Here is a 24,044-nt window from a genome sequence, read left to right on the forward strand (position 1 = left end):
CTCTCTTTCAAACCTCCCTGCGTCCATGCGCTCTGCCTCCTTCGCCATCGATTTTCTCTGCTCCATCCAGCCTCCACATCGCAGAGAAATGTGGGTGTAACCCCACCTGTTCAAATTATTAAAGAGTTATGTACTTGTTAAAGTTTACGTGTTGTTTATGTTTGTTGTTTGTTGTTTTCTTCACAAATATCGGTAAGTGGTGTCCACACTCTTCAATTCTTAGTTTGGGTTGTAGATGCCACGAAGCACATTGAGGCAAATCCAGACGCTAAACGACTTTACGACGATCTTCTTAGTAATTACAATAGACTGATTAGACCTGTTGAAAACCACACGCAAACGTTAACTGTGTGGTTAGGACTGAAAGTTTCGCAACTGATCGAGATGAATCTCAAGAACCAGATCATGACAACGAATCTGTGGGTCGTACAGGTAAAACTCTTATTTTTTTAATACTAAACTAACAGAGAATTTTCAGAGATGGTTTGATTACAAGTTGAAGTGGGACCCGGAGGAGTACGGAGGGGTGGAGATGCTCTATGTGCCGTCGGAGCATATCTGGCTGCCGGATATTGTGCTCTTCAACAAGTAAGTTGAGCCGAAATTATGTATAATAGAATTTTCTCTTCGTTTCGTGAAGCCCAATTAGGGTAAAACTTCCGCCTTCAATACTCACCATCCACCATACGTTTTTTCCGAAAATAAAAATTGGGTGTATTGTAAAAGCCTGCCCAACATTTTAAACCGTAATTCTAGTTTTTGGGAAGCCCTTTGGTACTTTAAGACACCTCTAAGAAATATGACAACAGCTAAAAAAATATTTTACTCGATGGTTATCATACGTTTCCAAAAGTGAGCTATCTTTAATTGTTTGCTAAGAAATTGCTTGCTATTTTCTTTTTTTTTTGACCTGCAATGCGTATTTTTTTTGGCTCTTTGTGACAACGTGTTATCCTAGGTTCTAGTTTTCCATTAAGATACTTTTTAATTAAATTTATAAAATAAGAGTGTTAGTATTTGGTGTGGCCAGTTTTAAATAAAATCTAACTGATTTTTCTATAGTCGGCATAGGACTGCCCACTACTGGATGGCGATATTTTTCGATTCGTTTTGAAGTTCTTAGTTTTCTTTTAGTTAACTTTTGTTTACTAAATCACTTGCAAAATCTATTTTGTCTTCCCATGTGTTCTTCCACATTTCGGCACACCGCATAACTAATAATGGGCAATGCCGATTATTGAATGACCAGCATCTCTACTTATGATAAAATTCCCCAATAAAAATTAACATTTTACATTTATTCAATTGTATCTAATTTGAAATGGTGAAGTGTTCTTCTCAAAAAAGAATGATAAAGATAAGTAAAATCCTGTCAAAGTCCATTTCTCCTCAGTAATGTGTTCATATTTTATATCAAAGTAAAGGTTACTACCATAGAATATAAAAAACCCATTTGGAATAGAAAGCGAAAAAGAAAATTGTCTAAGGCTCGTATTCATAGTCCAATAATTCCTGAAGGGAATCGCTTTGTCATATTGAAGGCGAAGCCTATTTTGCCTTATCCTATCAGAAATTCGAGTATAGGTACTCTGTTAATATTTATTTTTTTCAGTTCTACCTAAAAAAATGCTATTTTACAAAATCTTAATTAATAAACTTATCCCTGAACCAGAGAATTTGACAATTAATCATTATGATATTTACAAAAAACTAATCTTTACATTTTTGTAAAACGCTGTTTTTTGCTAATTTATACAATGTATGACTTAAATTTCTTTCTTTTGAAATCATTTTTATAAAAAAATTTAGATTAAGAAGAAAAATAAAATTTAAATGTAAACATATAAAAGAGTAATTAAAATAATTTGCTGAATAATCATGGCAAAATACAAGAATTTGTAAAAATACAAGTATCTGTTTGAATTATATATCAATTCTTCTCGTTTCCAAAAAAAAAAGCCGTTTTAACGAGTAATAAATTCACAGAGTTTGTTCGAATTAAAGGAACCAAGCGTTTAGTTCGAATAATCGAAAAATTCAAATTATCGAATTATCGCATCAAAATGCATGCTCTAGACTCAGTCGATATCTTGCTTATTTATGAAGCAATATTAAAGTATTGGTGCTCATTTTACGTAAAATCCAAAAAGGTAAAACTTGTTAAGATCGGTCCACAAATATTTGAGTTATGGGCGATCAAAGTTTCACATATTGAATTTTGAGTTGGAAAACTTTAAAAGCTCAATATCTCCGCAACTACAAAAGATTTTGAGAAACGGTTCTCACCACCGTTTTTCTCAGGTCATTTTACTATAGAATCCGCCCTCAAAAGTTGAAAATTCGATGGCCTATTTTTTCGCCAAAAATGTTGCGACTTAATCGATGAAAAATGAATTTTAAATTTGTCATTTTTTGATCGCCCCTTGTAAACTACTTGCCCTATGCGATTGAGATTTGACCAATTAATAGATCTAATAGTCTAATAGTACTAAACGCAGTTTTCGTCCCTCAGCAGCGTCTTGAAAATTACCCTAAAAAAAACCCTGAAAATCTAATTCGGTCGATATCTCGGTTATTTGTTAAGCTGGATGGGCTCGTTTAACGCAGAATTTTGCGCTAAATCCAAAAATATCCTTATTTTTCTCGTACGTCAAATAACTGAGTTTGTCGTCAGAAGACCAAAATTTTGGAGGTTCGGAAAAGATTTTGCTCGATATTTCCGGAATTAAGGCGAATACTGATTATAAATGTTATAAGACATTATAACCAAAAGAATTACTTGTATTTTAATGTAGCTGTTTCTAATTTACAAAAAAAATCAGAATTATAAGTGTCTACAAGATTTGTGGTCCGCATTTAGAAATATAACGAGTGTTTATTATTGGATGTTTCCGGTTCTGCCTTTGAATAAATAAGTCGTATTGTTATTTCCATTTTTTTATTACCAATCTGAAAGGAATATGAATAAACATCGACGTTCATGGTTTGGAAAACAAATAACTGGGCGCCCAACCCAGTGAAATAAATATGGGCATATTAAAAAGGGTGAAAATTCGCCCAAGTTTCTTGAAGGTTGGCCTAGTCGCTAAACGATGGCGCTGAGTCTTCTGATGGTGCCCGTGCGGTTATTACATCACACTTTTTCTGTCATCTTGTAATTGTAGTTTATGTACATAATGAATGACAAATGCGCGTTATTAATCACGACTTAATTAATATTATCTAATTTACATCAAATAAGGACACTGAAGTTCTTCATGCGATGTGACTCGAAAATGAGAAAATTATCACCACATGTCAATGGTTAAACTTGCCTGGGAATTAGCCAGTGAGGTGACATATACAGGGCTAGTCACGAGAAGATTACTTCTGAAATAGATATTTACATAACAAGTACGGAAAGTAACCAATTTCGCACGAGTGTAAATGTAGATGCACGAGTGCAAGAAAGACACTTTCCGACGAGTTGTGTACACTATTTTTCCTACGACCTTCCATCATCAGGAAGAAACCATAAGTCTTGACAATAGTTCATTTCTTATCTATTCTAAATATCATTTTTCACTATAAAAGTGACGTATTCCACAAAGTTAGATGGTTGATGTTTTTGTACATCAATTTACGAAAGTAAAAGTCACTAGTGTGATATGAATATATCCGCACAGACCTGTCAAAATTGTCTTGTCAGAAACGATCTAACCAATTCATTTTTACCATTATGCATGTTGTTTTACAGTGAATCGTCTAGATATTTAAGACAAAAATTCAAGAATTACATTTGTATTTCAAAATAACTATCAATTTTGACAGGTCTGTTGTATTCATATCACATCAGTGACTTTTACTTTCAGAAATGGACGTACGAAAACTTCAACTTTCGGAGTCATTTAACCGTGTGAAAAACGCTACTTTCATATGGGGTCGTAGGAAAATAATTTTTTCGCAACCCAAAATACTAATTTCTTGAGTCACTTGATACAACCCTAATCGGAAATGAAATGCTAAATCCACGATTGCTTAGTCTTTGACAGTGTCACTTTGACAGTTACGGAAAAGGAGGTTGCGTGAGTGTCCATATCAACCCAGTTTAGTTTCGATGTGGATATCTTTACGATAAAGGTCCGCAGCAGCCACAGCATTTTTTGGCATTCTTCGTAAATGAGAGTCATGGCAGTTTTCTCATCATTTGAATAAGACATTGTGACGAGTTTCTCAACTCAACCTAACATATGCTTGTTAAGGAGAAAAATTATTGGTCGAGCACTTACAGCTTCGGTATAGGACAGATTAATAGAGGTACTTCGAACTAATGGGGCTCTAATGGAGCGGAATAAAGAATAACGACGAAATCTAAATAAATAATGTCAGAGTGACATTGACCACCCCAAAGCAATCGTGGATTCAGCATTTTATTTCTAATTCTGGAAGTATCGAGTAGTACATACAGGACATTAGTATTTTGGGTTGCGGAAATATAATTTTCAGAAGTAATCTTCTCCTGACTAGCCCTGTATAACTAGAGGAAGAAAACCTAGTGGAAGGGGTAAAACTTTTGAAATGGACATGGAGCCATATTGGAAATAGTAAAATAGCAACAATACTGCAATAATGACATACTGGTTGCCTAAAACTCGTAAAAAATTTTTTTTTATTGCAATAAATTTTACTCAAAAACATTCCCAGTACATTCAAAATTTGTAATGGAATATTTGTCAAAGTTAAAATGTGTTAGTTATAGATAAAATTAAATTGGAATAATTAGGGAATTAGAGCACATGTACCGCAATGTTGACATATATTTCTGGTTGCATAGATGCAAATGTAAGACAATGTAAAACTATTTCCAATATGGAGCCCATGTGAAAACAATATGGCAGGGATTTTTCTGCCTCTAGTTATATATGTCACCTCACTGGAATTAGCACGGTTAACGCAAGTTTAACAATATAATTGATGACAGAATCGATTTGTCAATTAGCTAAGTGCACACAGATTGATTAACACCAAATTATAATTATCTGAATAAATCCGATTTATCTTTATCTCCGTGCAGCAATGCGGGTACTGCATTAGGGAAGTCGTCACAACTAGATTTTTGATTTCGCAACAAGTTACGTCACGCATTTTATGTAAAACTAGAACACACGTTAATTCTACCAACCTTGTTAACGCGGGAATTTTAAATTAAACATTGCTGACAGATAACGCTTTATTCATTATAAAAAAAATTACAAAATTTTTGAAACACTTTAAAAATAAAAATAAAATAGTTCATCAGTTAATTTAAACACTTAAAAACATATTAATTGCGGTCTGAAATTTCGACGGTTAGTAGTCGATTACAAAATAAATAAGACACCGCTTCACTAGATTTAAAATTTTCGTAAGGAATTACTTGAACTTTTGCATTTCTATTAACTTTATACCTGTAGTTATGCCCGTCATTGTTTATCACAGCAACCTTCACGTAACATAAATTATGCTCTGCAGAAAATTTTATGTGGATAACAAATAAAGATCCCGTGTAGCGAACCAGTCGGATACACGTTCGCCTGGACAAATAAAAGTTTGTGCTCCTTTTTCCACCGGAAAATTCGTAGATCAGCGCTTCGTGAAACATCGCAATGTGGTCTACAAGTTGCTCTAGAGGAAACTCGAAATCACACTTCGGGCACTTCACACGTGAAGTCACTACTGCTGCGTTAAGAACCACTGCTTCTGCGTTGGGAGCTTCTGCTTCTGCCTTGGGAACCAAATCGGGTTTCGGAATAGCATCAGAAACTGCAGCTTGAAAAGCCTCAGCAATGTGTTGCATAACATAGTTTCTGGCAGACGTTATAGGCCCCCGACAGCTTGGACAACGGTTTAACTCTTCGGCACACTTTGAGCACATGGTGTGCTCATTTTTACAGATGCGGGTTTCTTTAAGTAATGCTTGACAATGACATTTTAAAGCATCGATTATTGGATTCTCTGCCATTTTCCACTAAAATTAAAATGGTTTATGAAATTAGAGATTATTTTGGTTGGTTTACTTACGAAGAGCCTCTTTTGCACGCACTTATTGGGACGACTGATGAGACGACTTTGTTTTTGCTAGTTTTTGTAGAAAGAAGAAATACTTGATAAAAGTTTAATGGTGGGAAGGAACGGTGAAACGCAGTTATTTATCTAAATAGACAAAATTCTGATAAAGTCCTGCGTATAATTCAAAATTTTGTAATTTCTTGAAAATGTTGCACTAAAATTACCAATACATATTACGAATTTTAGGGAAGGACTAGGTGGCCCTCGGAAATCTGTAGATCTCGTTTTTTTCGTGAACCTCGCTTTTCCGTGGAGTTGGATATTAATTTGAGATTGTTTAATTGTTAGATTATGAGAGAAAAAAGGCGAGTTTTAAAAGAAAGTTTTAAAATAACTTCAAATTTTGTTTTAATCATCGCTCTGATGATGGTAGCATTGCGTAAGCATTTTTTGGCAAAATTTGGTGTTAGTGAATAAATTGTAATTTTGATAAATCAAATTTCGTGTTTTTCGATTTTTCAAACTCTGATACAAATAATTACGCATGACAAAATGTACAATTTCTTGGAAATTTTCAAATAAAAAACAGACTTAAAGGTTTAAAAGAAAATAATCAACGGGCTTCGCTATTAAAAATTTAACAGTACTACACAGAAAATTCATAAATCAGGTAGGCTGCACCTTTCATGGTTTCTGAGCCTATTACAATCAAAGAAGAAAAAATGTAAGACACACGGTGAAGTCTCTCATTTAGGCACTACGTCATGTCAAGAAAAAGAGATATAACAGAATTTCGCGAATTTATATAAATTGCTGAGTTTCTATGAATAAATTCATTAAATTCGCAAATAAACATTGCATTTCAATAATCCTCGATAATAAGAATTATTATTCACACAGGGTGTTTGGCATTTTCGCTGCTATATTTAAAATAGACATGCAGAAAAATTGCCGAATCAAAAAACTTTAGAACATTTTGAGATTTCAGCAATAATTATAAATGGGGCTACAATAATTTATATTTTGGAACTCATTGTTTGGAAGCGACCCGTTTGTTTAAGTTTATTCATTCATAAATTGGTATTGACCACAGGCTGAGTTCACCCGATTTCCTCGCTGACTGTCTTGTGATTTCGTCTAACTTCCCCTGATTTTCTTTTGATGTCGTCTAACACCTGATTTTCAAGTAATATTCTCTGATTTCCTATTGATATCTTAATACCTTAATATGTTTATAGCATAATGATTTTTCCTTATTGTCTAGTGATTTCTCATTGATGACATGACTTGTCAGAGGTTAATACTTTTCAAAAATGGCATACACTTAACTTCCTCTTATTTTCTCGCTAATTTCCCCTGATTTTCTTTAAATTTCGTCAAACTTTCCTTGATTTTATTGTGATTTCGTCTGACTTTTCCTGGTTTCCTATTGATTCCCTCTGATGTAGTAATTATTTTCCAATGATTTTCCTCTGATTTCCTTTTGATTGGCCCCTGATGTTCTAATATTTTCCCCTAATTTTTTAGTGATTTCGTCTGACTTCCCCTGATCAAATAATTTCTTCTGATCTCCTATTGATTGACCCTAATTTTCAAGTGATTTCTAATTAATTTACCTGATTTCCTCGTGATTTTCCTGGGAGAAAACAACACAACAATACAATCGACTAAAAAGTTTTAAGTTAATCTATTCAGAAGGACAACAGACCAAAAATTAAAATATTTTTTTTTTAATATTTTTCTGGTATTCAGAGTTGTCTTAAGTTAGAAACAAATGCTAAAGAAACCGTTTGTGCATAGTAAGTTTCTCTCCAATAGTATTTTACATGATTAGTGCGGGAATACAATTTTTGCAGATAAGTGCGACTCTTTCAACACGAGTGCGCCCCGCGCACGAGTGAAGGAATGTCGCACGAATCAGGCAAAATTATTCCCGCACGTCTCTTGTATAACATTTTTTGCACGAAGTTTGTAACAAATTTTCGCCATCATATATAGTTCGCATTTATTGGTATAAAAAATCAAGTCGCTGAAGTTTCCAGTTGACAGTTGTCAATTCTGTCAAGCAAAAAGTTCAAAAATAAAGATTTGTATTGATTTGTACCATGTCTTCGGAAGAAGAGTTTGAATTCGAGTGTACACCACCCGAAGTGAAAAGTGCGGCAACTGCTGCAATAAACAATTTATTGCCGACAAAATCACGCCCCAGATATGAGAGTACGTTTTCTCAGTTTGTCAAATGGTGCGAAGATAAAAAGATCAAAAATTACTCTGAAAACGTCTTGGTGGCCTATTTTGAAGAAATAGGTTCTACTAAAAAAACATTGTGGCCAATTTATAGCATGATACGATCTTGCTTGAATATTAAGAAGAATATAGATATCTCGAAATATCCAAAATTGCTTGCCCTTCTTAAAAGGAAAACGGAACAACACATTCCAAAAAAGTCACAAATACTTGAAGGAGAACATATTACAAAATTTTTGACAGAGGCCCCTAACAAAGAATATTTTTTGATGAAAGTGAGTGGTTTGTCTTTATTTAGAAATTTACATTCAAAAATTTAACATTTATATTTTAGACGATTTTGATTATGGGAATTTCTGGAGCCTGCCGCCGAGAAGAAATTTGTAAGATGATGATTGGTGATGTTATCTTTAAAGATGACATAATTTTGGTTTCTATTCCTGAAACAAAAACTAAGGTTAAACGGGAATTTGCCATAACCAAAAGGGAATGGGTCGAAATAATAAAGCAATTTGTGAAATTAAGACTACAAGTTGTGACTGACAACAGGAGACTATTTCTAACTTATCGTGCAGGAAAATGTATAAATTTACCTATTGGTATAAACACCATTGGGAAAATTCCATCATTGATCGCCAAATATCTTGAACTTCCAAACCCTCATCAATATACTGGCCATTGTTTTCGTAGGAGCAGTGCTACTTTATTAGCAAACAAGGGGCTTGACTTTCTAGCCGTTAAAAGACATGGTGGTTGGAAATCTTCCGCAGTAGCGGAGGGATATATCCAAGATTCTTTAAAAAATAAAATAGAAGTAGCAGACACTTTGACAGACACGGAACCTGTAAGATCCAATTCCAACAATTCGTACAATATTAGTAACGCCGTGAGAACTGAAAACACTGCTGGAGTTTCTGGTGTGTCGTTTGCTTCGTGCAGCAACTGCACATTCAACATAAACATCTATAATAATAAAAATTAAAAGTACTGAGTATACTTACTTGATGACCAACATCGATTACTTGAGTATTTGTAAAATAAAACGTTTCACAAAAGCTTAATTTTATTAATCGTTAAAATCATAAAACTTGTTAATGTTATTTTGAGGTTATGTTTTTACAAAAGAGCAACAATGATTAAGTTGCTAATAGATGGCGCTGATGAACTTTTTCTCAAAAAATATTAATTTTCTTGTAATTTGTTAACTTATTTAAATAAATATTAATGGAAGAGGATCCCAATGCGTGTTTCTTTAAATTTGTAGTAACCGATATTTTCTATATGGCTTCTATGGCAAAATTTTTGCGTGCATGTTCCCGCACTAGTGCTCGAAAGCCTTAGTTACCGGTGATGGTTGCTATGCGCGAAATCGTTGTTCCTGATCTATGAGTGAAAAAATAAGATTTACTTCATTAAGTTTTTTCAAATAAGAATTACTTGTTTTTCGATCAATAACGTCGCTTTAAGCACGCAACTAAGGCCCGTTCTCAAGTCATTGCTTGAGTCGAACTTAATGAAGTCGAACTTATTGAATAAGTCTGTCTTATTCGGAGTACTGTTCCATAGTTGCAATATAAGTATGACTTGATTAAGAAATACTTGTTTCTTATTTCTTGTTTGAAATAAGTTTTTCTTGAATAAGTCGCGAAATAAGAAGACATTTTGTCTATTGACGTGAAATAATTTGTCAAATATAAAAAGACTGGTTTATAAAATTTTACGGAAGAATTGTGCAGTGATTCCTGAAGGGAAATCGCCTTGTCATATTGAAATTTAAGCCTATTTTGCGTTGTCCTTTCAGAAATTCGAGTATAGGTACTCCGTTAATATTCATTTTCTTCAGTTCTACCCAAAAAAAACAATGCTGTTTTACAAAATATTAGGAGTAGTTAATAAATTTATCCCTGAACCAGATAACTTGAAAATGTAATCATTATGATATTTGCAAAAAACTTATCAATGCATTTTGTAAAACGCTGTTTTTTGGGATCTCTAACGCTAATAAAATGGTAAATAATAATTTATACAATGTATAATATACAATATAATCTTCTGACTACTTTGGTATACATTTTTGCCTGCAATAATTACAGTCGACTGTCGATAATTCGAATTACTGAGTAGTTTGATTTAGCAAGTTTTGTTTCTTTTGAAATCATTTCTCTACAAAATTTTGGTCGAATAAGAAAAATAAAATTTAAATATAAACATAAAAGAATAATTAAAATGTTTTGCTGAATAATCATGACAAAAAATAACAAGAATTTTCTTAAACCTTTTGGAAAAATTCGAGTTATAAAGAAAGAAGTAAAAGTATTTAATCGAATTATCAATCAATTCTTCTCGTTTCCAAAAAAAAATCGTTTTATCGAGTAATAAATTCACATGGTTTGTTCGAATTATAGAAGGGGCTAAGCGTTTATTTCGAATAATCGGAAAATTCGAATTATCGAGAGTGGATGGTACTATAGCATCGAAATGCTCTAGAATACGAAATCTAAAATGTTAAGAACTGATACATGTTTAAGTATTTAATTTTTATAATTTTATAGGACATTATATCCAAAAGAATTACTTGTATTTTAATGTAGCCGTTGTAAATTTACAAAAAATTTCAAAATTGCAAGTGCATGCAAGATTTGTGGTCCGCATTTAGAAATATAATACAACTTGCGATAATGTGCACGATTTAACGTAACTATAAATACAATCGACTGAAAAGTTTTAAGTTAATCGATTTCGAAGAAGAATAGACCAAAAATTAAAAGAAAAAAATTTTTTTAAATATTTTTCTGGTATTCAGAGTTGTCTGCATGATCAGATGGTACACTGTTGATGTGCCATTTTTGATACATTCTGTTTTTACAAAAAAAATAAGAAATTCTTGTCCAAGTTCGACTTATTTATCAAATAAGTTAAAAACAAATGCTTAAGTTGTGACTATGAAACCGTATGTGCTTGGAAACTTATTCATTTAACTTAAGACAGGACTATGAAACATAATAAGGCCCGAATTCATAGTCAGTTCTCAAGTCATTCCTTGAGTCGAACTTAATGAAGTCGAACTTATTGAATAAGTCTGTCTTTTTTGGAGTACTGTTCCATAGTTGCAATATAAGTATGACTTGATTAAGAATTGCTTGTTTCTTATTTCTTGTTTGAAATAAGTTTTTCTTGAATAAGTCGTGAAATAAGAATTACTTGCTTCATCGTAAAACCCACGACGTGGTAAAAAATTAGACGTTTTGTGACATTTGTCACAATTTTGTTTGAAAATGTCGACTAATAATTCTAAAATCGGGAGCAGACATTACACTAACGTAGAAAAGAAATTATTTTTGGAAATTTTAAAGTGCTACACAATCATCGAACAAAAGAAGACGGACGCCGTAACTCTTAAAGCCAAAGAAGACGCGTGGAAAAAAATTACTGACCAATACAATAATTCAAGAGATGTCGGTGATAAGGTAATTAACTATATTTCCTTTTTATGTATATAATATATTTATTAATTTATTAGAGATCTACAACTCAACTTAAAAAACTGTGGGCCAATTTAAAACATCAACAGCGTGAGGCTTTAACAAAAGAGAAACAGGCCAGAATGGCTACCGGCGGTGGGCCTTCGCCAGAAGAGGCAGAAATTGACCCCGATGTGGCAATGATCGCACCCCACCTAATGACCACCGCCCCAGTTTTATTTTCATCTAATATGTCCGACGAGGAGTTATTAGGTTCGTCAAAAGACTACTATTATAGTGACATACACATACTAATTAATAAAATCTTTTTAATAGAGGAAAGCGAAAAAATTTGCAAGAAAATTAGCGCAAACGAACTGATTGAATCTGAAGACAACAAAGAACGAAAGTCAGAGATAGTGACGCACTTACAAAGAACGAGTTAGTTTGTATTTTAATTATAACAAATTGTATGAACGTTTTATTAAAATTGTAGCTAAAAGAGTACTAAAAGAAAACGGAACCAAACAGAAAGACACAGGAATAGACGAAAAGAAAAAAAAGATAGAAGTAGTGATGAAAAAAGAAACGGATTTAATTGAAATAAGAATGGAGGCAGAACGAAAATTAGCGGAATTAAAATACGAAAAGGAAAAAGAATTATTTGAAATAAGAAAAAAGCACCTTTTGGAAATACAAGAATTTGAAATGAAAGAGGCAGAAGCGAAAGCTAAATTAGCTGAACTAAAATTGCGTAATTTTAGTTCGGCCAATTTAGCTTTCCTTTCTGAATTAAAAAAAAAATAAGAGTAATAACTTTAGATTCCGATGTTATATGTATTATACAAATACAATGTTATGTTGTCATGTTAAATATTTTTATGTTAATTATTGAATAAAATTAATGTTGCTTGAAGTACGTATAATACAATAATTCCTGCTTCACTTCATGAAATTAGTTGTTATATAGACGCTCAATAAGTGCTTGTCGCATAACTAGTCCCTCAACGGGTTGAAACTGTGGGGGATCTACTGGTATTTCTTCTTCTTGTTCGTTGTCGTCTTCATCCACTGGTAACTCATTATCAATAATCAAACAGAGATTGTGCAAAACACCACAAGCTACTATTATACTAGTTGTGCATATCAATTTTGTACCAAGTCCTCGAGATAAACAAGGAAATCTTCTTTTCCAAATTCCAAATGTTCTCTCCACAATTTGTCGCGTTCTGCGATGTACTATATTATACCGTGCTGCTGCCTGATCTTGAGGATTGTTAACAGGCGTTAACAAAAATGGTAAACATGGGTATCCATTGTCGCCAATTAAAGTTCCTGTTAAAATTTGCGTATTATATTTCATGTATATACGTGAACTTCTAAAAATTCGGCTGTCATGTTCGCTTCCAGCCCATTCTGGAACGATGTCCAAAAATTCCATTTTTGGTCCTACAACGCATTGCACATTTAATGAAAAATAGCCTTTTCTATTTCTATAAACTTCAGGGAATCTCTGAAAAATCGTGTTGACTAATCGAATGTGCGTACAGTCAATGGCTCCGTCTATGTTTGGAAGACCATTCACTTGCTGTTCTGCTCCAAGAAGTCTAAAAAGACGTCTATTCTCTATTTGTGCTTCGTTATTCATGGGAATGTGAATGTGTCTATGGATTAAACTTGCAAATAAAACAGTCACTCGAAAAATGGTTCTGGAAACCGACGATTGGGATACGCCGAACAAATCTCCAGCAACAGTCTTTAAAGATAATATTAATAAAATTAGTTATTCTGTTAAAACATACCTCAGTCTTTATAGAAATATTTGAAATTAGAGTTTATCACTTTTATAGTTTTCGCAATGGGAAATAAATACCTTTACCATAAATATTTCAAAATTCTACACTGCGTTGCATGGAGGGTAAACTTGGATGAATGTGCAAGATAGGTACTTTAATGGGGATTAAAATTGACTGTAGGATATTTGATGTTGACTAAAAACTAAAATTAATCACTAATAAAGTTTTTAACCACTGTTTTCAAATATTTCTAGAAGGAGTTTAACTTACTTGGAAACATCCCGTTGCAAAGAATCTCAAAGTTAATAAAACTTGTCGAATTGGTGAAATTGGCAATCCACGATTATTATTTTTGCTCAAGTTGTCTTGAACCAATGGCAAAATGCCGTGCACTAAAGCATGTTTAGTAAAACGATATCTTTTTTTAAATTCCACTTCGGAATAATATTCAATTGGATTTAAAGCATCTCGGATATACCGCTTCTGAATATGTGGAATTGGCAGCAGATCATCTTCATCGTCATCGTTAAATAAATTAATAAATACAGGATCTTCTAACACGTTTTCCATTTTTTTAACGAAAACTTCAATTATTTGTTGACATTTACTTTTTAATATAAAATAATAAGAAATTCTTAAGTCGACCTGTGGGTGGACTTGGACAAGTCCGACTTATTTATCAAATAAGTTAGGAATAAGTCCTCGAGTTGTGACTATGAAACCGTATGTGTTTGGAAACTTATTCATTCAACTTAAGACACGACTATGAAACGTAATAAGTTTCTCTCCAAACAAGATTTACTTCATTAAGTTTTTTCAAATAAGAATTACTTGTTTAGCGATTATGAATCAATAACGTCGTCATAAGCAGGCAAATAAGATCGACTTAATCAAGCAATTGCTTAAGCAACGACTATGAATTCGGGCCTAAGTTTCTCTCCAAATAAGATTTACTTCATTAAGTTTTTTCAAATATGAACTACTTGTTTGGCGAATCAATAACGTCGTCTTAAGCACGCAAATAAGATCGACTTGATCAAGCAATTGCTTAAGCAACAACTATGAATTCGGGCCTAAGATCGACTTTATCAAGCAATTGCTATGAATTCGAGCCTAAAAGAGTCGAAAAAGACAAAGGAAATTGAGAAAGCAAAGAAGCAGAAAGCAAAAAAGGTCCTCATAATTGGCTTAATACTGTGTCTTGTGAATTTTGAAAATGTACGAGTTTTTGACATTATCTGGAGGTTTGCAAATATTTTTACAACAAATTAAAGTTTTTCTAAGAAAAATGACAACAATCATAAAGGCGTAGAACAAAAATTCAATTTTATTCAGCGTTTTAAAGTTGAGAAATCTGCTAATGGTGCCGATTGTTGGTAGTTTTACCCTATGTATAATAGAATTTTCTCTTCGTTCCGTGAAGCTCAATTACTTTAGCATTGCAAATGTGCAACACTCTAGAGACTGATTTTCTAGTGCTGATGGCAACTACGAGGTGACTCTGATGACCAAAGCGACTCTTTCATACACCGGAGAGGTGGTCTGGAAACCGCCATCAATCTACAAGTCTTCCTGCGAAATCAACGTGCAATACTTCCCTTTTGACGAACAGAGTTGTTTAATGAAGTTCGGCTCGTGGACTTACAACGGCTTCCAAGTGAGTTGCTTCTTCAACTCCTCCACTTATTCAGTTTCAGGTTGATTTAAAGCACATGGACCAAGTTCCCGGGAGTAATATAGTCAACGTCGGAATTGACCTCTCGGAGTTCTATCTTTCTGTAGAATGGGATATTTTAGCTGTTCCAGCGACTCGAAACGAAGAATATTACCCGTGTTGCACCGAACCTTACTCTGGTAAGTCCACTGTCTTGTAACTCTCCAGTTGACACATTTTTTTAGACATCACGTTTAAGATAACAATGAGGAGGAAGACACTCTTCTACACTGTTAATCTCATCATTCCTTGTGTCGGAATCACGTTTCTTACAGTCCTCGTTTTCTACCTCCCGTCCGACTCGGGGGAGAAAGTCTCATTGTGCGTTTCAATCCTCCTGTCGCTCACTGTGTTCTTCTTGTTGTTGGCTGAAATCATTCCTCCGACGTCGTTGGCTGTGCCGCTCCTCGGGAAGTATCTTCTTTTCACGATGATTTTGGTGACGTCTTCCATTTGGGTGACCGTGTGCGTCCTCAATGTCCATTTCAGGTAAGTTTTCCCGCTTTTTCTTCAAAGGAAAAGTCACCGTTCCAGGTCTCCATCCACTCATAAAATGTCACCTCTGGTGCGGAAGATCTTCCTCCAGTTCATGCCGAAGTTGTTGATTATGCGACGAACCACTTATACTCTTCCGGAATATGATGATAACCTTCCTCCCAGAGGGTACACCAACGAGATGGAATTACAGTAAGTCGAATTTTACTACTTGTGGGATTTTACGATGATTGCAGATTGAACATGAGGGACCCTTTTAACACCGATTTTAAGATAACTACTCGGGAGCCGAGTTTCGTGTTGCAGAACCCAGACGACGACAGCAAGATGAAAGCTCACTCTTCCAGTACGTGTACAATGAGAAGCAAAAAAATGAGCTCAAGGGCGGGGTGGTGTCGATATTCTGCATTTTTCTATTTGAAAAAATTTCGAAGCTATGTGGTTGAAGACCTAATTAGTGATAAAGTCAGGTTTTTGTTGTTGAACGTAGATTTTGAGCTCGGATTTAAAATCTGCACGAAATTCTGGGTAGAATAAGCAAAAATAAGCGAAAAATTGACCTAATAAAGTTTTAAAAGTTTTAGTCATAATTTTTTTTTTTTCAAAAAACAAACTTTTGTCAAATCTAAAAGCGATTTTTTGGCAAACAAAATGCAAGAAAAACGATGTCGAAAACCATTTCATTCTACCTGTCGTGGTTTCGATATTTTTGAACCTTTTGACGATTTGAATCGGCCATAACTCAGTTTGGTAACGTACAAAATGGGGATAGTTTTGGATTTAGCATAAGATTCTAGGTTAAATGAGCACGACTAATTTAAGTTTGTTTCACAAATAAACGAGATATTGATCAATAACTGCTTTTGAGAGTTTTTTTAGGGTGATTTTCAAAACACTTTTTAGGGCAAAAACTACGTTGAATAACTTAAGAGTTGTACATTTGTCAAAAGACCAACTCAAAATCTACCAAGTGTCCAAATCTCAGATCAGTAGGTCAAATAATTTACGAGTGGCGGAAAAAACAAAAAAATCAAAAATGTTCACCGATTAAGTCAAAAAAAAATTTCGCGAAAAAAATTGATTTTGCATATTTTAGAGCGAATTCCAATAGAAAAAAGCACCAGAAAAACGATGGCGCAGGCCGTTTCTTCCTATCAGTTTTAGTTTAGAAAATATTGGCATTTAATAATTTCGGAACTGAAAAGTTTGAAACTTGAATAGGCTATAATTTAGTTATTTGTGATCGTAGGTGAATTTCAAGCCCGGATTTGGAATCCGCATGAAATTCTGTTAAAATGAGCAAAAACAACGCAAGCTTACTCCAAAAATAAACGAGAAATCGACCGAAGGATGTTTTAGTCAAATATATTTTTGAAATATTTAAGAAAATCTACAAAACCGTTATCAAAAGCGTTATCAAACAGGCCAAATGCTAAAACCTTTTTAAAATTTTCGTATTTTGAATTTTTTTCTATTTTAAATTTTTACATTTTAGAACTTTAGAATTTTTAGATTTTTGAATAATTTTTAGATTTTTCAATTTTTAAAATTATTAATTTAATTAAAATGTTTGTACAAATTTAGGTTTTCTTAAATTTTAGAATTTTTTTTAATACTTTTTGAATTTTAGTTTTTTTTAATTTGAAATTTTTACATTTTAAAATTTTAGAATTTTTGTAACCGTGTTATTGAATTTTTTAATTATAATATTTTCGTATTTTCTTTATTTTTTAATTTATTACATTTTAAGTTTTATTTTTTTTATTTTTGGATTGTTTTATTTTAAAAATTTTAAAATTTTTAAATTTTAAATTTGCAAATTTTTGAATTTTTATTCTTGTTTTGTTGAATTTTTGTGTTTTTGAATTTTTAAAATTTTGGATTTTGAAATTGTAGATTTTTAAATTTAGGAACTTTTGATTTTTTAAATTTTAGAATTGTATTTTAGTTTTTTGAAATTTGCGCAAAATTCTGCGTAAAATGACCTCCAAAAATAAGCGAGAAATCAACCGAAAAAAGTATACATACTTTTTTTTTAATTAAATTTTTTACTCAAGAAAAACAAGAAAATCGGAAGATTTCAGCAATGAAAAGTGCGAATGTTATTAAATTTCCCAACTGTGATTGCTAAAACTGTCGTTCATAAATCCACGGCTGTGTAAAAAAACATAATGCGCATTTACAAATTAAGATAGAATTCTCGCAAATTTGTTTTATCAGAATCCAGATTATCGACACCACCCACTAAGTTCATTTCTTTTGCTGCTGACCATACAATTACCACTGTTAACACTCTGTAGGGTCATCAAACATGACTCCTCGAATGTTGTCTGCGAACGTTCTGTCGGCTCTGCAGGGTGTTAGATTCATCGCTCAACACATCAGCGACGCTGATAAAGACAATGAGGTACAATAAAAATAACGAAGTAAAACAAAGTAAATGTGTGTTGTAGATTGTTGAAGACTGGAAGTTCGTCTCGATGGTCCTCGACAGGTTCTTCTTATGGGTCTTCACGCTGGCGTGCATTGGTGGGACATGTGGGATCATTTTTCAAGCACCATCGTTGTACGACACACGAATACCAGTTGATAGAGGTGCTTTACGACTATAAAGGATCATCAGAATTTGTTTTATAACTTTTTCTACAGCTATCCAAGTATGAAGAGACTAGAATAATTGTTAGATTTCAGATCGACGATAGAGTAGAGATGAACGACACAATAAACAACACCAACAACAGCACAGTCACAAGGAAATAGTCTTTCAAGAGTCTACAACTTCGCTTGACACCAATTTTTTGCGATTTCTCTTAACGTAGGCGTACTAATTCGTTGCTCATCCAAATTCTAGGACTAAATGTGTCTTCACTCATCGTAAAATATTTGTTAAGTCTTGGAGCTGCGCTTCGTTGTTTTCATTAGAAATTTTATTCTCAGTGTTTTTACTATTTTAGTTTGAAATAAAGTAAACCATTTCACTTATATTTATTCTAGAAATTGCTGTCTCATGAAGATTGAACAGATTTGATCAAAGTACTCGAGACAGGCTGGAAATAGACCACGAGTGTCACTTGAAATAATCAAAGAAACTTTTTTTCGTTGGCATTTTTTTCCCATCACAAAAACTCGGTTTTTCTCCAACTATTTTACTACAAACGACTGTTGCGAAGTCCACCAGAGATCTTTCCTGCAAGAAATCATCAAATCGACCATCATAAACGATCGTAGGAACGAAAGATAGATTTGGTACTAGCATATTAGTTTTATCGCCATTGGTAGCCAGGAGTTCGTCTCCTTTTCCGCTTATAACACACGCCGAGATTCTTTCCCAACTCAAATTAAACCTTTTGGCGCACTACAAAAGAACACAGTGCTAAATTCGATAAGATAAGAATGTCTAAATACTTGTTCCATCTTCATAACATCCGCCGGATTTCTTTCTCTCATTACACAGTGGACGAAAGCCATCTGCGTGTCTTGATCCTGACTCAGTGCCAAAGCGCAGGATTGGTACTTGTTGCCTTTGCACTCATTAGCGCCGTGTTGGCAGTCAAACACCCATTTATCGTTTTGGAAGTTGTGCTAAAAACCCCCTAAAGATTAAAATTTCGGAAATTTCAACTTACAATGGCTTTGCCGTACGGAATGAACTCAAGCTGAAGGTACCTCTTGAGATTGGAGTAGTTGGGGTAGAGCTGGAGGGTAATAAAACGAGTGCTGTCGTAACAAAGGGCTTCATAGAACACGGAGACTTTAACAGCTTCCTGAAAAAAATTCGTCTCTTCAATCTGACCCACTTCTTAAGATGTTATTTTAGGCGATAACAACATGTCTAAGTCTATTAATGTTGTCATGGGTTCAACGTTTCGGTCATTGCAAACTGATAATGTCGTGTTTAATGAAGTTTTCGTGACTGCTAAACAATAGGATTGAGATTCATTGTTTTAGATTTTGGGCCGAAATTTAATGAAATGGTTATTATGTGAAATTATTTAAATTAAAAAGATGTGGGCTATCGAATTGTGATTAAAGTTTTTATCATGTTATGCAAATGAATTTATAATAACTGAATTCTAATTAAAATCCAGCAATTTTGAGAGTTTTTTCTAATATAAACGTTATGACGAAGAATCAAGAATTCGCTTCGACGTTTTATGGTAATTTCTAAACACTCCATCATTAGTAAAAACACTTAAACGTGCCACGATTTGAAGTGCGCTCTCAAAGAATTGTTTGAAACTACATCATAGGAATGCGGGCGATAATCTAAATGAGTACGATCTTATTTAACTTACTGAAAAGTGAAGAACCGCAGCCACAGTCAAAAAGAAGTAGAAATTCATAATGTTAACTGCACCGCGACCGTGTTCGCTGCTTCTCCACAACGAACTGACATTTATTTAATTTAATTCCGAGCTCCAACTATGTACTATCGTAGTACTTCCGATAATACGAGTCATACAAACAGTTCTTCGAACAACAATAAGTCAAGGAAGAACACGATAAAAATTTATTAGAGTGGATAGTTTTGAAATAGTGTCTGCACTCTTTGGGGTTGTCCAGAAAAATGCAGACAACATCGAAGAAGTTCTCCTTAGCCAAAAGACTTTTGAATTTTGAATTTTTTAATTTTTTATTTTATTAATTTTAAGAATTTTTGTACTTTGGTTTTCTTGAATTTTGATTTTTTTATTACATTTTGAATTTTAATTTTTGTTTCATTTAAATTTTTACATTTTTGAACTTTTAAAATTTAAGTTTATAAAAATTTGGATTTTTTAAATTTATTGATTTTAAATTTTCTGTATTTTAAAATTTTTTAGTCTTAAAATTTTTGTGCATACAATTTAGTTTTCTTGAATATTAAACTTTAATTGAATTTTATTGATTTTTTTATATTTTAAATTTTTTTTTAATTTCAAATTTTTACAATTTAGAACTTTTAAAGTTTGGATATGAATTTATTGATTTTTAAATTTTTGAATTTTGAATTTTTTTATTTTAATACATTTTGTGTCATTGAATTTTTCAATTATTAAATTTTTTATTTTAATTTATTACATTTTGAATTAAAATAATCCGTAAAGACTCTTAAACGAAACAACGAACGATTTTGGTAAAAGTTCTGAAAAACCAACACAAAATGTCCCAAAAGGCACTTGTCTAGAACCTACCAGTCAATTCAAATTCAAAACGGCACTATTTTGCTTCACATTCACAAACACGTCCGTCTCCGTCAACTCGCAGAACTAAACTGATTGAAATAATAAAACGAAGAACTAATTAAATGGTAATTAGGCAAAAATCTGTCCCTCGTGTTTATTGGCCGGCGGCATCCAGCAGTCTTGCTCATTTGTAAAAATTATGACGCACAAAATAAATAAATGCGCAACACTCATCGTTTTATTTAATTTAATGTTTGCTTTTCGCGGTTTTGTAACAAGAAATATGTTACCAACTGCAACATCGCATTTTGCTCGTCTTAAAATTGACTGATGTTGGATTTTTCATTTTAAAATTTTAAAATTCGTTCCTCTTGTGGTTATAATTTTAGCTTTTCGCGCAGTCAATTAGAAAGTCAAAAGTAGCAACCTCTCCAAATTTCGTTGTGCTAGTGCCTAAATTACCAAAATTACAAATTTTAATATGTTGCATTTACTTTAAAAATAAAAATTTCTGAAATTCGTTCCTCTTCTGCTACAATTTTAGCCTTTGCCGCAATCAATTAGAAAGTCAAAAATAGCAACCTCTTCAAATTTCATTGTGATAGTGCTTAAATTACCTAAATTATAAATTTTAATAAAAAAAATTCAGATTTTGTTTTACTTTCAGAATAAAAAATTCTTAAATTTGTCTATCTTGCGCTATTATTTTGGCCTTTGGTAAAATTCTTAAAAATGTCAAAATAAGCAACCTTTCGTAAATTGATTGTGATAGTGCCAAAAGTACTAGTATTACAAATTTTCAGGAAATATTGAAAATTATTTCCTTATTTTGAGAATAAAGAATTCTAAAATTTTTCCCTCTTGTGCTATAATTTTAGCTTTTTGCGCAGTCAGTAAGAAAGTCAAAAGTAGCAATTTTTCTTAATTTCATCGTGATATTGCCAAAATTACTGAAATTACAAATTTTAATATAAAGTGTCGGAAATGTTTTCATCACTTCTAAAATAAAATTTTCTAAAATTCGTTCCTCTTCTGTTATAATTTGAACCGTTGACATAGTTAAAAAGAAAGTGAAAATATCAACCTCTGTGAATGTCATTGTGATAGTGCCAAAACTACCAAAAACACAAATTTGAATGTAAAGTGTCAGACAAAGCGACGAAAATTTTGAAATTTATCATAAGATTGGCAATGTAATCTTGTAGGTACTAGAAGAGCGACAAAAGTGAGATTAACTACTTATTTTTAGAACACTATGCGAAACCTTGCACGATTCTACTTCAAGTGCTTTATTAATTCTTTAGTAAATCACACTTCGAAGAAACTGTTTGAGCAAAAAAATTATTAAAGTCTAAACTTTATTCAAAATACATACAATTAAACAAGATTATTTCAATAGACTTTAATAACAAGTGTAGATAATTTAAAATTCCTCTCTACACTCTTTGGGATTTTCAAGAAAAACGCAAGCAACATCGAAGAAATTTTTTTCTGCCAAACCGCTCACATCGGGGTTGTAAACACCATTGAAAACAATCCCGGGCAAGTTACCCAAATCTGGGTTCAAAGCATCGGTGGTGTTACCATAAGTAATAAGAAGATTGTCTCCAGTACCACTTTTGTAGCACTCTTCAATGCTGTCCCAAGCAACGTCACTAGTTTTGGCACACTACAACAAAAAGTAACTACAAAATAAAAAGGTACCAAAAACTAACTTCTTCTAGAAGATCGTGATCACTGGCGTCTTCACTAGCCATAGCACAGTCGACAAATTCAAAGGAATGGTCGGGATCTAAGCTAAGAACGCAAGCTTGGATTTCGTTTCCATAACACTCTTCAGGGCCGTGTTGACAAGTGAAGTTCAAAGCACCTTCTTCAGAGATGTCGATCTAGAAACTAAGATAATTAAAAGTCGCTCTTGATGGTTTAACACTAACACTAGCGTGACCAAATGGTACAAATTCCACGTCGAGATACTTGGAAAGGATTTGGTACGCTGGGTACAGTTGAGTGGTAATGAATTTTTGGCTGTCAGGACACAAAGATTCGTAGTAAACTGAAACTTTGAGTGAGGATGCAGCCTATACAGACAAATTAATTATGGGTGTTGGTAAATTCGAGTTATTACTTGGGTTGAAACCGCAAAGGCCGACAAAATAACTAAAGTTGGAAACTTCATTTTGGATTAACTAAAAATAAGTGGTTATTGTGGTTTTTATAGGATTCAGTCAGATCGAGATTGTGAGATAAGACACTTTTACGATTACAGGGAATTAGAATCCTCTCAAAAGTCTGCTAAAGATAAGACTAAATAAGAAAATCAGATTTATCAATTAAAAGTTTATAAGCCCGTGAAATTTTTAAGATATTTATTTATAGAATTCAGTAGTAATTGTCAATAAACTAAAATTCTCTAACCTTTGACGATTATTAATAATTATTATTAATTTATTTATTATTCATACATACATATAAACTTATAGTAAATAAATGCGAATTCGCGTTTTATTCAGTCGAAAAGATTCTTTAAAAAGGCGTGTTGATGGTCAGCAGCTAATTTTTTGCATAAGGTTCAATCGATTGGCTAATAAATTAGCGTCTGATAAAAGATGGTAGGCAGCCAATAATGTTTGCTATTGAAATAATTTCATTTCATTTCACTCCTGAAAAAATTCAAAAATTTTCAACACTCTTTACTAAAATTTGTAATTTCGGTAATTTTAGTGCTAGAGCCATGAAATTTGGAGATGTTACTACTTTTGAGTCGTGCATTAACTCTGCCAAATTGTAAAATTGTAGACCAAAAGACACAGATTTTAGAAATTTTCATTTTTAAGAGGACGCAAAAATTTGGGCATTCTTAATTAAAATTTGTAATTTTGGTCATTTTAGTGCAACAGGTATAAAATTTAAGGAAATTGCTATTTTCGAGTCGTATATTAACTCAATCAAATTGCAAAATTGTAGATCAAAAGACACAGATTTTACAAATTTTCATTTTTAAGACGATTCAAAAATTTTTAGCAATCTTAACTAAAATTTGTAATTTTGGTAATTTTTTCGCTATAGCTATGAAATTTAGAGAAGTTGCTATTTTTAAGTCGTGTAATAACTCTACCAAATTGCAAAGTTGTAAATC

At 32.8% G+C, this 24,044-nt stretch overlaps 3 protein-coding genes across 7 annotated transcripts; 2 read left to right on the forward strand and 1 right to left on the reverse strand.

Annotated features, from left to right (window-relative positions):
• Positions 1–40: 40 nt before the first annotated feature.
• On the forward strand, positions 41–18,724 carry LOC148173347 (acetylcholine receptor subunit beta-like 2). Of its 5 annotated transcripts, none has more exons than XM_088038135.1 (11): positions 41–192; positions 236–432; positions 479–588; positions 15,008–15,188; positions 15,229–15,385; positions 15,431–15,734; positions 15,780–15,932; positions 15,977–16,086; positions 18,041–18,147; positions 18,194–18,335; positions 18,425–18,724. In XM_088038135.1, exons 1-11 carry the CDS (start codon positions 129–131, stop codon positions 18,445–18,447), a joined length of 1,548 nt encoding a protein of 515 aa, XP_087894261.1. In that variant the 5' UTR covers positions 41–128; the 3' UTR covers positions 18,448–18,724. The 5 variants fall into 5 exon arrangements, with proteins under 5 accessions (XP_087894261.1, XP_087894264.1, XP_087894265.1 ...); XM_088038138.1 differs by having other exon boundaries at positions 18,432–18,724; XM_088038139.1 differs by having other exon boundaries at positions 15,989–16,086.
• LOC148173348 (uncharacterized) lies at positions 7,848–9,277 on the forward strand. The gene is made up of 2 exons (XM_088039728.1): positions 7,848–8,549; positions 8,609–9,277. The coding sequence occupies exons 1-2, from the start codon at positions 8,133–8,135 to the stop codon at positions 9,254–9,256; spliced, it is 1,065 nt and encodes a 354-aa protein (XP_087895854.1). The 5' UTR covers positions 7,848–8,132; the 3' UTR covers positions 9,257–9,277.
• LOC148173349 (uncharacterized) lies at positions 18,710–23,121 on the reverse strand. Its single transcript, XM_088039870.1, has 24 exons — positions 23,034–23,121; positions 22,843–22,986; positions 22,621–22,794; positions 22,332–22,574; positions 22,220–22,256; positions 22,158–22,183; positions 22,058–22,113; positions 21,785–22,020; positions 21,690–21,728; positions 21,457–21,522; positions 21,296–21,358; positions 21,164–21,221; positions 20,982–21,088; positions 20,850–20,910; positions 20,671–20,679; positions 20,585–20,608; positions 20,182–20,346; positions 20,036–20,129; positions 19,939–19,960; positions 19,808–19,904; positions 19,622–19,656; positions 19,367–19,539; positions 19,146–19,322; positions 18,710–19,095 (listed from the first exon to the last, which is right to left on the reverse strand). Exons 1-24 carry the CDS (start codon positions 23,082–23,084, stop codon positions 18,808–18,810), a joined length of 2,445 nt encoding a protein of 814 aa, XP_087895996.1. The 5' UTR covers positions 23,085–23,121; the 3' UTR covers positions 18,710–18,807.
• Positions 23,122–24,044: the final 923 nt, after the last annotated feature.

This window comes from Gnatocerus cornutus, chromosome 6, assembly GCF_029298725.1.
Source record: "Gnatocerus cornutus isolate USDA-ARS CGAHR chromosome 6, icGnaCorn1.1, whole genome shotgun sequence".
Classification (NCBI taxonomy): Eukaryota; Metazoa; Arthropoda; class Insecta; order Coleoptera; family Tenebrionidae; genus Gnatocerus; species Gnatocerus cornutus.

What these genes read in the sequence shown, in the direction of transcription:
- LOC148173347 (XM_088038135.1), top strand. Translation starts at nt 129, where the DNA reads ATGTACTTGTTAAAGTTTACGTGTTGTTTATGTTTGTTGTTTGTTGTT. An exon ending in CGAATCTGTGGGTCGTACAG is followed by an intron (nt 433 to 478) that starts GTAAAACTCTTA and finishes GAGAATTTTCAG; the next exon opens with AGATGGTTTGATTACAAGTT. An exon ending in GGACTTACAACGGCTTCCAA is followed by an intron (nt 15,189 to 15,228) that starts GTGAGTTGCTTC and finishes ATTCAGTTTCAG; the next exon opens with GTTGATTTAAAGCACATGGA.
- LOC148173349 (XM_088039870.1), bottom strand. Translation starts at nt 23,084, where the DNA reads ATGAAGTTTCCAACTTTAGTTATTTTGTCGGCCTTTGCGGTTTCAACC. An exon ending in AAGAGTGTAGAGAGGAATTT is followed by an intron (nt 22,257 to 22,331) that starts TAAATTATCTAC and finishes AATAAAGTTTAG; the next exon opens with ACTTTAATAATTTTTTTGCT. An exon ending in ATATTCAAGAAAACTAAATT is followed by an intron (nt 20,347 to 20,584) that starts GTATGCACAAAA and finishes AAAATTCAAAAG; the next exon opens with TCTTTTGGCTAAGGAGAACT.
- LOC148173348 (XM_088039728.1), top strand. Translation starts at nt 8,133, where the DNA reads ATGTCTTCGGAAGAAGAGTTTGAATTCGAGTGTACACCACCCGAAGTG. An exon ending in AAGAATATTTTTTGATGAAA is followed by an intron (nt 8,550 to 8,608) that starts GTGAGTGGTTTG and finishes TTTATATTTTAG; the next exon opens with ACGATTTTGATTATGGGAAT.